Source organism: Chamaea fasciata, unplaced genomic scaffold (assembly GCF_029207755.1).
Source record: "Chamaea fasciata isolate MVZ Bird 193981 ecotype frontalis unplaced genomic scaffold, bChaFas1.0.hap1 SCAF_6, whole genome shotgun sequence".
Taxonomy (NCBI): Eukaryota; Metazoa; Chordata; class Aves; order Passeriformes; family Sylviidae; genus Chamaea; species Chamaea fasciata.
The window spans coordinates 12178632-12192800 of NW_027094091.1; the positions used below are offsets into that span (position 1 = coordinate 12178632).

Consider the following 14169-nt stretch of genomic DNA (forward strand, 5'->3'; position numbering starts at 1 on the left):
TTACATTTCTTGATTTTGAATCTGCCATCTGGTAACATTGCTAGATGCCCTCTTCCTTCACTAGAAACGTGAAAAATGGTTCTCTATTCACTTATTTGACGCCAGTTTTAAAAGCTATGATATCCCAGAAGACACCTATTTTTTAGGCTAAAGAGCTTAAGTCCTTTGAGGTCTTTGGACCATCCTTGGCCCCATTTTTATGCATGAAAAGTGCACACATTTGATCTAAGCTCTCTTATTCTATAATGAACAGTAGTATCTGCTTACCAGCATGGCCTGTTCTGTCATCCTTAAGTGTAGCAGTCTGACAGAGATGGCCTTCTACTCTGTTGCTGATGTCTTTCTTACATTTATATACTCAGTTAAGGCTCAATAACATTAAAATACTCTGGGAGATGTGATAGTACCTATTTGATGCCTTCTTGGAAATAAGAAATGCAAGCAGAAAAGAACATTCATCTGTAGAAATATTCTTATTAATGCTGGGTTGTTCTGGCATGTTATATTTGTAACTGAGACATATGTGTTTGAGGTTTTTGAGGAAGTTGGAATGTCATTAAACTGTTTCTATTTTTTTTTAGAGAGTCAGTGTCATGTGATTATGCCCAAGCTAGAATTCATTAGTCATTTTACATTCTATATGAAATCAATGGATAGACATGATATTGCCCACCAGTATAAAACTGGCCCAAGCAAAATTAAGTTTGGGTAAAACAACACAGTATGTCTAAAAATCTGGTAGAGCATCTGTAACTTAACCTCTTCCTGAACTCCTTATAGATTGGTTCTACTTTTGGAGGTTGTTTGTAACATGTTTTTTCTCTCTTCACTTTTCCCAGTTCCACACCTATGTCCCACCTTTTCAGCAGCAAGAATCTTACATGTGCAGTTTCAGGCACTCCCTTGTGAGATGGGTTTTAGCTGGACTTGGAAAGAGGCTGTAATGGAGAGAGGCCAAAGGAACACTAATAATACCTGAGGACATTTCATTTACATTAGGGAATCCAGTGATTACATCAATTAATGTCTCCATGTGAGCTAAGTGACAGGGAGTAGTGGAAAGCAAGAGGAATGCAGTGATATGCATTTGTATTTTATTATTTTATTATTTTATTATTTTATCATTTTATTATTTTATATGTAATTTCTACTGAAGGTTAATAAGGTTTTCAGATTTTCAAACTTAAAAGAAACTGCTTCAATTCATGTTTTTCAAATATGAAAACGGCAGGACACAGGTTTTCCTTATTCCTCTTCCACATGGAGATAAAGGGTTTTTATTATGCAAATCCAAATTAAAGGGGTACAGAATTTTATGTCTCAGCTAATTACACAGCAACAGCATGGAGCATAGAGCTGCAAAGTGTTTGATGGTTTCAAGTCATACGTGCAGCAGCAGTGGGTTGGGCAGAGTTATCACTGACACCTGCTGGGAGGGTTCCCTGAGGCTGAAATATGAAATGTGGTGCTGTTCTACATAAATATCCAATGCAGGTAATTAAATAACCAACAACACTTAATAGATCAACACTAAAAACCAGTCACAAACAGATGTGAAAGTGACCTGTGGGAATATCGTATCTAAAAATCCCTTAAACTTTCTTTTTCCTTCTTGACCTGCAGTAGCCAGATAATTTGGGAGGATTGGGAACAGATGCTCATCTTCTTATGGACAGAGAAAGAGAAAAAAGAATGAAAAATTATGACAGTATAGAAGAATTTGCTTGGTGTGGTAGAAGTAAGAATTTCTCCTAAATCTCCATTAAGAACTTCTCAAGTGCATATTACAATCCCCAACAGAATTAGTAAGAGCTTTTCTTACCCTGAAGCAGTAGCTTTGCAAAGTCCTTTATACGTGTTGGCATCCTTGCCTTCTTGCATTAGTATTTTCATATAAACAAATTGCTAAATAAACTTGCGAGGATAACACATATCACAGATGGCTATACACTCGATAAAGTATAAGGGATTTTAAAATGTCTGCCCAAATTACAACAGGCACAATCAAGGACATCCTATGCCAGCAATGTGCACATTTTTGACAGAGGACATTTTTCTTCCCCCTTGGAGCTTGAATTTTTTTTTTTTTATTTTTTTTTTTTTTTGAGGTTTGGATCTGCCATGGCTACTTCTAATGCCAAATATCACAGCATATGAGACCTCTGGACACAACCCACCTGGACACTGTACCTACCACTGCCTTCTGTAACTGCCACTGGTCCTCATCTTGGCACAGGGAGGATCCCTTCTGCAGGGTATGTTGCTCCCTCAGCTCCTGGAGTGAGCTCTTCTTTCGGGACAGCCGCATGCACGCCAGGGCTGCCATTCCGACTCTCCGTAAGGTTCCCCTTCTGAGCACTGAACACAGGAGAAGTCGGTGCTTTTGCAATATATAGCTAACAGACCTGTAAAAAGGACCATTAAAAATCCATCAGCGAAGCTGCTTGCTGGTTTGGTACACCTGTGTTCAGCAAAGTCATTGCTTAAAGGTGATGAGTTATTCTTCACTCTGTGCAATGTCTTTTTGCACAAAGCATGGAAAGCTGCTCAGGCATAAAGAATGGGTACTGCTGTATTACACTTCTGGTTCTGTCACACTGAAGTTAAATTAAAATGAAAACAAAATATGTTGCTAAAATAAAACATCTATATATTATCTAAAACAAACATCTATAAAACATCTCTATATATAATATATTATACATATATAATAAAACATCTATATGTTGTTGGAATGAACATTTTATCTCGCAGAAAATGCAACTCCAGTGTGACATAGGGAGTGCAGAGAGAGGCTGGTTCAAGGCTAGAAACCACAACCAATACTCACAAAGCACACCAGTGACAAATCACATAAGACTATTCTTTCTAATTTCCAGGAATCATGATGTATCTGTTTTTTAATTTGCTTTTGATACTCTGAAAAAAGTCTGAAGCAATTGCCTCTCTGTCTGAAGTGGCTAATAATTCCTCAACACTGCTTTCCACAAGGTAATGTACACAAGTTTTTATTCGGGCATGCATCAGTGAAGTTTTACCCCACTGCTCACTGATGAAACTGTGCTTACTCATCACTGAGGCATCCTAGTCTGCTTACGACACCTTGAATTATCTTCTCTTGTTTCTCAGACAGGTGCTTTTGCATCACAGCAGACAGAGCATATTCTGTTATCCAGAGCTAAAAGCAGGGAAAAGAATTACAAATATAAGATATGCTGATTTCAGCCAGCCACTGCATAAAGAAACATCAGTTTATTTTGCTAAAAAATCATCCCTTGCTTTCAAAAACAAACTCGTGTTGAATTAAAATTATTCTACTTACTAATATTTTTTTCAATTATCAAAATCTTAAACAAAACTCCCTGAAAAGAAAAGCTTTACACCGGTTTGGATCCTTCCTGAGCTGTGTCTCCTACAGATTTTTTTGTTTTAGCAACAGAGGAACAAGAAAAAATAACAATACGGCACAAAATATTGCATTGACTCTTATCAGCAGGTTGCAGTAGGCTTTTTATTTGTTTTTTTCTTTTCACTAGTAGAGAATGAAGTTTTTTATTTTCACTGGACAAAATAAAGATATCATCTTCCAATCACACTTCTGTCACAGTAAACAGTGCTAATAGGTGGAAATGGAGATTACGTGATTAGGTAAGTATATGGAAAGCAAGTTTACAGCTCCTTCACAGTGATATTTAGATTGAAGAATTTAATCTTTAAATGAATTTTGATGGACTTGCCATTAGACTGTAAACTTTTGAAGATATGGACTCAAGATTTTGTTTAGTACGTTGCCAGTATTTAAGGAATAGTAAGTCATAAGCTAAAATATTTGTAAGACTCCAACTCTTACTATTAGATGAAAAGTATATTTTAGGCTACTGACAGCTGAATAAAACCAGGTTGCCTGCTGATGTATCCAGAGCCCTAAATTAAATATAATACACAGGGTGTCTGACAGTTTCACTTTGTGTTCCAGTGTCATTCAGAACACGAGGGACTAAATTTTCAATTGTGGCAGACAGGTAGGCTTCACTAGATCAGTATGTCCAGCAAAGGATTAGATGTTGTCCTGGTTGCAGGAAGGATGAAGCTCAGTGCGGTGTGGGCATATCCAAGTTGTTATTCTATACCACCCACATCATAAATGTGGGGGTGGCTTTGGGGTGAAAATGAGCACACCCCTCGCAAGTAAGCACCATTTTGCCTTTCTCCAACGGGAAGGTGTCAGCATCAGCCCCTGCAGATCCAGCCCCCATCAGCACCCCTGCTCCCCATCCTGTTTTTTCTGGAATGCGGCTACAGGACTTGGTGCTGAAAGGACAGCGGCAACAAGGCTCATCAACAGCAGGACTGAACAAACAGAGCCAGCGCAGAGGCTGCCATGGGGGAAGGACTGGTGGGATTGAACCCTAGTCCAGTTGAGGGGAGCCTCACTGACAACTGGGCCAGCTGAGCTGAGCTGAAAGGAGGTGGCAGAAGGGTTGGAAAAGTGGCAGCGAACTGCAGGACCAGCACAGCGCGGTGGGAGAAACAGCGGCACAGACACCTGTGCAGAACTAAGCCCAGCAGAGCAGTGGCGTAGCCTGCCTCAGGGGATTTATTTGTCACTGGCTTTCATTGTTTCAGGCTGGGGAATGTGGGAAATGTTAGCCATGGGAGTTGTCTCGCCATTGTTCCTGACGGCCATGGGGGCAGTGAGTGGGAATGGTCTCCATATTACCTTTGTCTGGGGAAGCCAAGTGGACACGACCTACAGGGAGTATCAGCCAACTGTTTGTTACTTCCCAGTGGTGAACTCCTTTTTTCTGGGTAAAACACCTTCTCTTTTTGTATACCTTTGTTATTAATATTGCTGCTGTTATAGTGCATTTCTTACTCCGTGGATTTGTGCTTTCAGTACAAGCCCATAGTCTTCGCTTTTGCCACTCCCTTACCGGAACAGGCAGGGGAAGGGGAGTGGCTCATTTTCAGTTTAGTTTCCATCTGGTGCTAACACCAGCAGAAGTGTATAATTGCACAATTGTTAGTGTTAGATTAGGAGTGGTACTGGGCCTTTCTGCTGGATATGAGTTTTTTCGTTGGGAAGCAGTGATCTGTGCAGGAGAGAGGCTTTTTCTGTGAGCACAGAATGAACTCCCCTGGGAACTGCAGAGAACATTAGAAACCTCATCATCTTTGACTTCACAATTAAAATGTATTTCTTTCATGGCTAGTGCCTTCTCTGTAGAATACCCAGTGACATCTAACTGACCTCTCCCCATGTAGAAAACCTTACCAAAACACATGTTCCTGAGCAGGATGCCTGACAAGGATAAGCAGGCAGTCAGCAACAAGTGACAGATGAGGAGAGTGCAGCTGAGCACGAGAAGCACAGCCCAGAAGACTGCATGGCACTGGAGGCCCACAAGGCTGCTCTCGGCAAGAGCCTCAGCCGTACCTGTGTAGCCAGATCTCAACTGATCTGAGTTGAGCTAAGTCTGATAATCACAGAGGACAGCTGAGCACAGTGTCTTCTCTGATTGCATGCTGCAAGCATCAAATTAAGGTCTATCAGGTTTCCAGGTATCATCATGACAGATGGCAAAGACTTGCTTGAAGTAATAATTGTTATCAGCATTTCCCTTTAGCAGCTCTGTGGATTTAGCTCCTAGTGTTTCACACCTCTCTGCACACGCCTTGTAGATCCATCACATTGTGTACTTTAATGTCTCTTTCAGCAGTTAAAAGAAAGTCTGAAAACGACCTTTTACTTTCTGGAAGTAATTTTATTTCCAATGAGAGACTGGCTGTGGTTCAGATGTGGGTTTCCATCATTTTTGGAGACCTGATTATTTACTGAGAAGTTGCTCTTGAAGGGCAAGTCAAACAGCATGAGGGTATATATCACCAAGAGACAGAACACAGGAGATGACATCTGAATTACAACTGGAATGCTGAATGATATTATACTGCTGCCAAGAACCCAAAATATAGCACTTCACTTACTATCAGTATATCCTATCCAAAAGTATATCCTATCACTGTCAGTGATAACAATGACAATGCTTCTTGTAGTTGTTCTTCTGTTTATGAAGAAACAGTCTAGTTCTGTAGTAGTGAAGAGCTCCTTCTAAAGAATGAGTCACCTTCTCCATTAAGACTGCATTATAGACACTCCACATGCAGAATTTATAAAATGTATCTGCACTTCCCTGAGACAAAGGGGAACTGAGAATACAGCAGAAATTCCTCCAGCACACAGTTATTAAACTGAACAGTAAAAGTACCTCAGTTGTGTAAGCAGTAAGAGGAGGAAAGGAGGGGAAATTATTACACATTTATGACAAGAGGATAAATAAGGAAGATCGAGAATTAGACCAAATACTCAACCAGTGTCTCAAAAAGGCCATTAGGAAGATGATCAAGATAGAAAGGATCAGCTGGAATGAACAGGATATTGTATGTTTAATTGGAAACAACACCTATGCAGCTCACCAGGATGGGCTAGCAGAGCTGCGTATTTTCTATCTCCAAAACACATGAAGACCTCACACAGAGAGGCAGAAATGTGACAGCAAAGATTCTCTGTGAATGTTGAGGCTGCTGGCGTGTGGCTGAAAACCAGCAAAACAGAGACAACTACTTTTTCAGGCCAGGTGGCAAGGTCAGGCTTTGTGCTTCACCGATACTCCAATGATGGGTCAAGTCACCAGGCACGTCTCCAAGCTTTCCTATTCTTGGGAACAGCCTTACTTTGCTCAAAGACAGGTTGTTTGGGAGGGACAAACATGCTGCTGCACAGACTTAGCTGCTGGAACAGAGCTCAGGCTCTCTGATTCCTGCATTCAACCAGTAAAACCAGTGGTAAAAGTATGGTAAATGGGGGAGTAAAGCTCTAAGAAATGTCTGGCTTCTTGAAGTGTTACTCCAATCACTATGAAAAAATAAATCAGAGAAGGTGATAAAATGCACACCATGTCAAAACTGGTAAGCAGGTGCCAGTTCAGCTTTCTGGGTGTCAAGCAATGATATGGGAATGGATGGAAATCTCATCCCATTTTTATTCTGTAAGCTTTCAAATATTTTGCTTCTTGGTCACACGTCCATTACAAGATCTTCTGAAGCACTGCTGAAGCTAAGTATTACCCTCTGGCAATAAAGGTGAGGAATTCGCTTCTCCTTTCTGTTTTGACATCTTTAGCACAGATTATTCAGGGAATGAAAGGAAAGTGATTTCTGTCTCAGCCTGTAGATGGGGTGCGATGCTCACTGACTGCCAAGTGAGAGACAGCCTTGTGCGGGAGACTGCTCCCTTAAACTGCCCTCGACAGAAATCACGAGTTAGGGACTAGGTGGGAAAATGCTCAAAATTTATTTTCATTAGTCATTTATTCCCATTTGCCTCACTCATATCCTCAAGCCTACAAGGCAAAGTTACATGAAACTGATTTTTTTCTTTTCAGTTGTAAAAGTGATTCTTCTCACCCAAAGGACATCATATTCTAGACACATTCCTAAATGCTAGGAAAGATAATTTAAAAAGAAGATGGTTCAAGTAAAAGGGAAAAATGTCTTTTAGAACCAATTTGAAAAACACACATAAATACCCTGGTGAAAAGTCTTCTGGTGTTAAGACTTCCCAAGCCTGTAAAGGAGTTGACTGCATAACGCTAAGCACAGCACATTTATCAAGAGGCAAATGAAAAATATATGAAATGAAAACATGAAAAACATATCTCCTGCTGCAAAATGCCTTACAATTTAAATGGCCTGTCAATACGACTGTTGACTTATGTATCTTTGGTCAAACTCAGAACTCTAACATGTATGGGATCTCCCAAATGACATAATCACCTGGCACAAGTGTCCAATATATCTTCTTCATAAGGTGGAAATCAAGTGTTCCTTTTTGTAGGATGTAAGTGTCAGCTTATTGCTTAAATGGTTAAATTTAAGCTTATTGCTTAAATTGTTGCTGTTTTATAGTAGGAAAGGCACAAGAAATGCACTTTGCATTTGAACATAATATAACATTGTGATGTTTTTCAGACTGATGAAAATTTGCCAACCTAACTTTGCTGGAATAGCTATCTCCCTGCATGCTCTCTTTGGAGACAATGCAGATTTTTTTCCAGTTCAAATCCTGTCCAAAAAGCCACAAGCATTAAGTTAAAAAAGGTACTTAGGCTCCTGCACAGAGTATTGTCTTGAGGAATTGTAAGACGAATTTCTCACTAAGAGAAACTCTTGTCTCTTCTTGGAATTTATCCTGCAGAATCACTTGTCCTTAGGACAACTCTGTCTGCCACTAAGGAAATTTTTGTATTGAATAAAGCCCAGCTGCAGTGCTGGTGAGTCAGGGACCAATGGGAGAGCTCTGTCATTGCTAATTCCTCTGTAGCTCTATATCTCAGTAATTACTGTTAATGATGTCAGCAAACCACCTTTTTTTTTTTTCTTCCATCTAGGAAGTCATCTGCTTTACATTATGCATGCTAGGGTACACAAAGTAACGGAAAGTCAATTTTTAAATTTAAATAACCTATGCTTGAGTATGACCAGAACACCTGAATTCACATACAATGAATCCACCACACAGTGTTGCCCAAAGACCTATTATCTGAGTGCTGGAGATGAACTAATCCTTTAAACCCTCTGAGAAAAGTTCCCAGAGTATGGTTTCTTCATTCAGCAGTGTGCCCAATAATAGCAACAGAGGAATGTACAAACAACATTTTTGGACCAAAATGTCAGACTTCAGATGTCCCCCCTCTGTGGTGAGTCTCTTATTTGTTAAATGCATCCTCTCCAGCCCTGAACAATGGCCGAGGTTCAGTGAGACAGAGGAAGCACCACAGCAGAGATACCCTAATGTGCACTCTGACATGACATTATTCATAAGTTGCACATCAGAACCTCCCCTGCTTCTCTGTGTTTTTTATGACAGTGCTGTGCTTCTCTGTGTTTTTTTATACCACCACGTTGCTTAGGGCTCTGTGTGCTATGAGACGTGCTCCAGGCCATGCACATACAAGGACAGGCAATTTGTGCATCTTTGATGAACATGAAAATGAGCAGCAAGGTTTAAACTTGACAAGTAAGGCATTCAATTTAATCCTTGATAAAAGGGAGCAAAATAATTAAATAAAAAAAAAATTGCAGTTGGAGACTGATTTTGGCATACCTGTACCTTTGGTGATTAATGAAACAAACACTAAATGCCAGCCAACAGTCCTGGAAAATACAAATATAACTAAGCATGTGAGCAGACCCACTGGCATCAGTGGTTGGTCCCAAACACATAGCCAACCTAGATAGCCCTGTGACACCAAAACAGAAAAACAGAATTGTTTTTCAAAACAGGTCAGTTACAATAAAGGACGTATAAAAGATCAGGGAGGTGCATGTTGCGTAACTCCAGATTAAGGAATATATAGAAGAAAAAAAGGAAATGCCTTAGAATTTTCAATGAAAAATTTTACTTTTATATTTCCAAGGGTGCTCTGAACCCACTGGTTAGTAAACAACTCTACCAGATTTAGTAGGAAGCCCACAGTTTCCTGAATCACAGTATTTCACAGCAGAATCCTAAATACAAGTGGCTGAGAAAGTTGAACACCTTAATACAGCTTACAATAATTAGGGACTTACTCAGTACCTCATTAACAATGAACTGGATTGTCTGGGCACTTTGGAGAATGAGGGCAAGGGAAAATATGATTCTGCCAATGTTAAAGAATCTGCCAACCTTTTATTTAAGAAGTTCCAATTACTCTACACATTGCACCACACACTTAACATTTAGGAAAGGACACACCTTTGAATAGAAAAGGTCTTTCTTTGACTAAGCCGTGATAGAAGCAGTGTTAACAGAGACACAGCACTGCATGAATAAACTGAAGGTATATTTGAGCCCCAGTCTGATGCCAAAGACACCTGTCTCAGCATTTACTCTTGTTTTCTCCTCTGGTGTCAATGCCCCCTATGGTGGGCACACATAGAGCAGGAAAGTTAGATGTGTGTTTTTCCCCTTTGCAGAGTAAATTTATAAAAGTATGTATCATATCTTTTCAGTTATTATAGTATTAATGCATAAGAATGAGTAAGAAATATCTATCATTGCAAGGCTTCCTTGCCTGCAAACTGTATTTATATGTACCCTCTCCAAACAGACCCGGTGAAGGTTTTTTTGAACTGTTTCTGCAGATGCCAAGAGTTGAGGATATCAGAGAGCAGCCTTGCCAGAAAGTGTTTATGTGCTGACAAAGCTATCAAACACTGTGGACAGATGTTCAGTAATTACTCTCTGACTCCTCTATGCAGGTCTACATGCACAGCATATATATTCACTCCATGCTGCAGGTAAAATGCTCTTCCTCAGCCTAGAGCTGTGTCTGGACCAGGCTATATATTTATACACTAAACACTCTCCACAGGTAAGTATCTTGATAATTTTTTCTGCACCCCACTTTTTTAGACACTGAGATCTCAAAACATAACATAGATCTTACTTCTTTTTCTTGCAATAGCTGTTCCTGGAAAAGCTTCCAGCGTCTCTGGCGGTGGTTCTCCCATCTCTCCAGCTGAGGAAGCAAATTCTCCTGCCATTCCTCTTTTAGAAGCTCACATTCTCTTACAGAGAGGCTGGTCACCACAGGCAGGGTCCGAAGAAACAGCTCCGTCACCAACTCTGCTAAAGCATGGGAAGCCTTAGAGTACAGCTCCTAACAGAGGGACAGAGAGGGACAGAGAGAAACAGGTGACAAAGTGAACCCCCAGCCCTATGGAGCTGTTTCCCTGCATGTTCCATGATTGATGCCAGTGAGGGAACCATGTGAATACACTGGGCTGGTGACCAAATCCTAGAGCTAAAATCCAATGTCAGTAAGGCTTGATTTAAAATGATCAGGTTTTGTAGATGGAACAACTTAATTGTTTTGGTTCAAGCTACACAAGATTTTTCAAATGCAACAGTGGCAAGAGCACATGAGACTCTGTGCCCTAACTGTTGCTCATATGTGACTGCAGTAGAAAAGAATATCTTTTTTTACTGGCTATAGTGATGTGTTATAAAAACACCTATTTTGAAAGTTACCGTGGAAACAATCCAGTAAAACAACACCTCAGAGGCACATTTCCTCAGGTGCTGATGTGAAATGGATGAAGAAAGAGGGAAGAGTTAAAAGGGATGGTACGGCTTTTAGCTAGACAAAAGTGACATTAGTAATGTCAGTAGTTGGCACTTCAAAATATGACTCTCTTGAGTGCCTGAAGAACAGAATTGTTCAAATTCATCCTGATGCAGAATAGTTCCAAGCCTAAGAAAAGAAACATCTTGCAGTGGTCTTAAGGAAACTAGTCCCATATGACCAGTTTTTAATCGCTGAGGCTTTTTCACTCACAAGAAGCGTTGGGGTGATTTAGTCAGATGGCATCCAAGGTAAAAACTCTATTCTGGTTTCACTGTCAACTACACAGTGGTGATAGGAGCTGTGTTGGCAAACTTGGTGCCATTTGAGATAATTCCTGGGGAGAAGGAGTGGGGTTAAGTAGCTTTCCCAGCTGAAAAGTGAACAAAACCACACTGGAAAGTCACACGGACACTGCAGTATTCCTGCAGGATGATAAGCTATTTTTGTGTGAGCTCCACATGATCCTACCAGTCCAAAAACCTTTACTGCCTAGCTGGGCTTGCTTTCATTGCAACCAGTGTTAACCCTCTTCAAAACACATACATCACTTTCTTTTCTTTAAAATACTGATATTATTTTAAAAATTCTTTTAAGAATTCCTATTAAAAGAACAAGTCAGGTCTTCTGGATGCTACTTTCCTTTAAATACAGGTTTAATTAAATTTCCTACATGATCAAAATCTAGAACCTCTCAATAGAAACACAGGGATATTTATCTAGATGTCAAATATACTTGTCTGCAGCTAATAGACAACAAAAGTTCTATTGGAATTTGGGGGGCCATACACTGTTATAATGTGCTATTATGTAAGAGCTCATTCCAGTTGCTAGACATTGAATTATACAATACAAAATACTAAAAAATAAGAATTAAATAACTCCCCAAAAACCAAAAGAGAATGTTAAAGTGCAAGGACAAGGACTCAGAAATAAAGCCCAGAACTTAGGTTGAATATGAAATATAGTTCTGTGCCCCCCATAATGATACATTTGGGGTTCATGTAATGCTTCCACAGCACCTTTATCTGTTCCATGTTTAGGTTTAAAAATACCCTTTGAACTGACTGATTTCTGAAAAATATTTTAATATTTCTCATTTATTGTAAAATACACAAGCTGTGCACTGAGTACTAAATTACTATTTTCCTCCTATGATCCCTCTAGGATGCTAATCACCATATTAATTAGCTGTTTCACAAACAATAAATAGCTTAACAGCTCCCTGCAGTAACCTCTTCTTATGGATAAAATTGAGGCACAACACCACAAAACATGTTCACTACATCTTTAAGATGAGCTGTCTCAGCTCTTTCCACTCTCTTACCTGTTTAAAGAGGGCAGCATTTTCAGAACCCAGCTCCCACTGGCTTTCTTTAATCTCAGAGTATTCTGAATTCTTGTAAATTGGACTACGGCTTTTTGAAAATGAGTACTGGGCGTAAGTATGAGAATTAGCAGTCAAAGACCCAACACAGTATCTAACTTCTGATAATACTTTTCCCATTTCTAGTGATTGCTCATAATCCAGACATGACAGTATTATTAAGGGAACTTTTGCTACACGGGTGTATCCTGTGCTGAAGGATTATTGCCCCTACTCCTTAATTATTATAGTTACAAGCTCCTGTTACAACAAGAGGCATAATTTATACCATCCCAATCATCTGTGCTCTTGTGGGCCTGGCTTAGCTTGGCAAAAGCAATGCCAAATGGTTTGCCTGCATTCCCTCTTCTGCTGTTATTTTAAAATCCAAGACTCCAAGCTGTCAGATTTAACATAAACTCAAAGTTACTGCATTTCTAATCTACACATCACATACAACATTTAACGAATAATGGCTCTATCTCTGTAAACCATCTCTCCTCTGAGCTTTACCAGCCTTTCAGGACATGTTCATTCTCCTGCCTTTACTGGGTGTTCAGTGATATAAGAATTTCTATTGGGTCTGAAGTAGTTCAGGAATCTAGAGGAGTCTGTAGCATTTCTACTGCAGCAGATCAAAAGATCTCAGACAGGGTGTTAAGGAATTCTATTCTTAAACAATGGCAGCTAAATCCCTTTTGAACACATTTTACTTTGAAACTGATAGCATTTCCCTGGCATGCTCACAGCTCTGTGTTATTGTTTGCTATGAAATATTTTGCACAGAACAAAAATACAGTATTTTGTTCTCTGTTATCAATGCCATTTTGTACTGCCTGTACCCCCCTCCACCTTAAATTATACCGTATGCTTACCTTTGGAACTATCACAGTGCGGACTGTTACTGAAAAAAAAAATGATTAGTTCCTGTTCCCACAAAATTCCTTATCTATATAATCTCAATAATGTCATGATCACATGGATATCAGAGCCCAGGCAGTCCTTGCATGCCAGACCTAAAAGGACAGCATGCTGCACCCAGAGGCCATACCACAGGGACAACACAGAGGCCATGCTGTTTAATGCAGCACTTGAAGAAATGTGGCAGAATGGCATTTTAAAATTTTGAGTGGGAATACTAAGTCTACATTTAGGAAAGATTGCAGATGTGATTGAATTCTACCCAGCAACTCAAGCTAACAAAATAGTTCAAAACTATTTGTAGTCTAAGGAATGTACTTGATTTCAAATGGCAATAAAGTCTGTCTGTGAGCAGGACTGGCACACTATGTATTATAAAAGTTATTTTCCACAGGAAAGAAAAGGAAAATCAGTACTGCTTCCAGGATCTTATTTTTGGACTACAGCCTCTACAAATACTTTTTACATGCTTCCTGATATGCCATCTCTTGTTTTCAGAGTTTTGACTTAATGAAATTTATTCAAATTGATTCCATTAATAGAATAGCTGATTACAGTATTGAATGAACCTGTTTGTAGTACCTGGCAGTCAATCTCAAAGCTTTTCAAAAAATCCCCAGAGAAATACATAGAGCATAAAGTAATACCATGGGGTATACACAGAAAGAAAATGGGCTTAGATTAAAACGCTGAGTGCATCTGAATTTGAAACAA

At 39.6% G+C, this 14169-nt stretch overlaps 1 protein-coding gene across 1 annotated transcript in view; it reads right to left on the reverse strand.

The window, feature by feature from the left end:
- Positions 1-14169, reverse strand: part of EVC (EvC ciliary complex subunit 1) — a 51389-nt gene that overhangs the window by 9972 nt on the left and 27248 nt on the right. Inside the window, exons 12-14 of the mRNA XM_066184900.1 lie at positions 10491-10703; positions 3069-3178; positions 2195-2405 (exon numbers count right to left, since the gene is read on the reverse strand). Of these exons, the coding sequence (XP_066040997.1) occupies positions 2195-2405; positions 3069-3178; positions 10491-10703 (534 nt within the window). The remainder of the gene's footprint in view (positions 1-2194; positions 2406-3068; positions 3179-10490; positions 10704-14169) is intronic.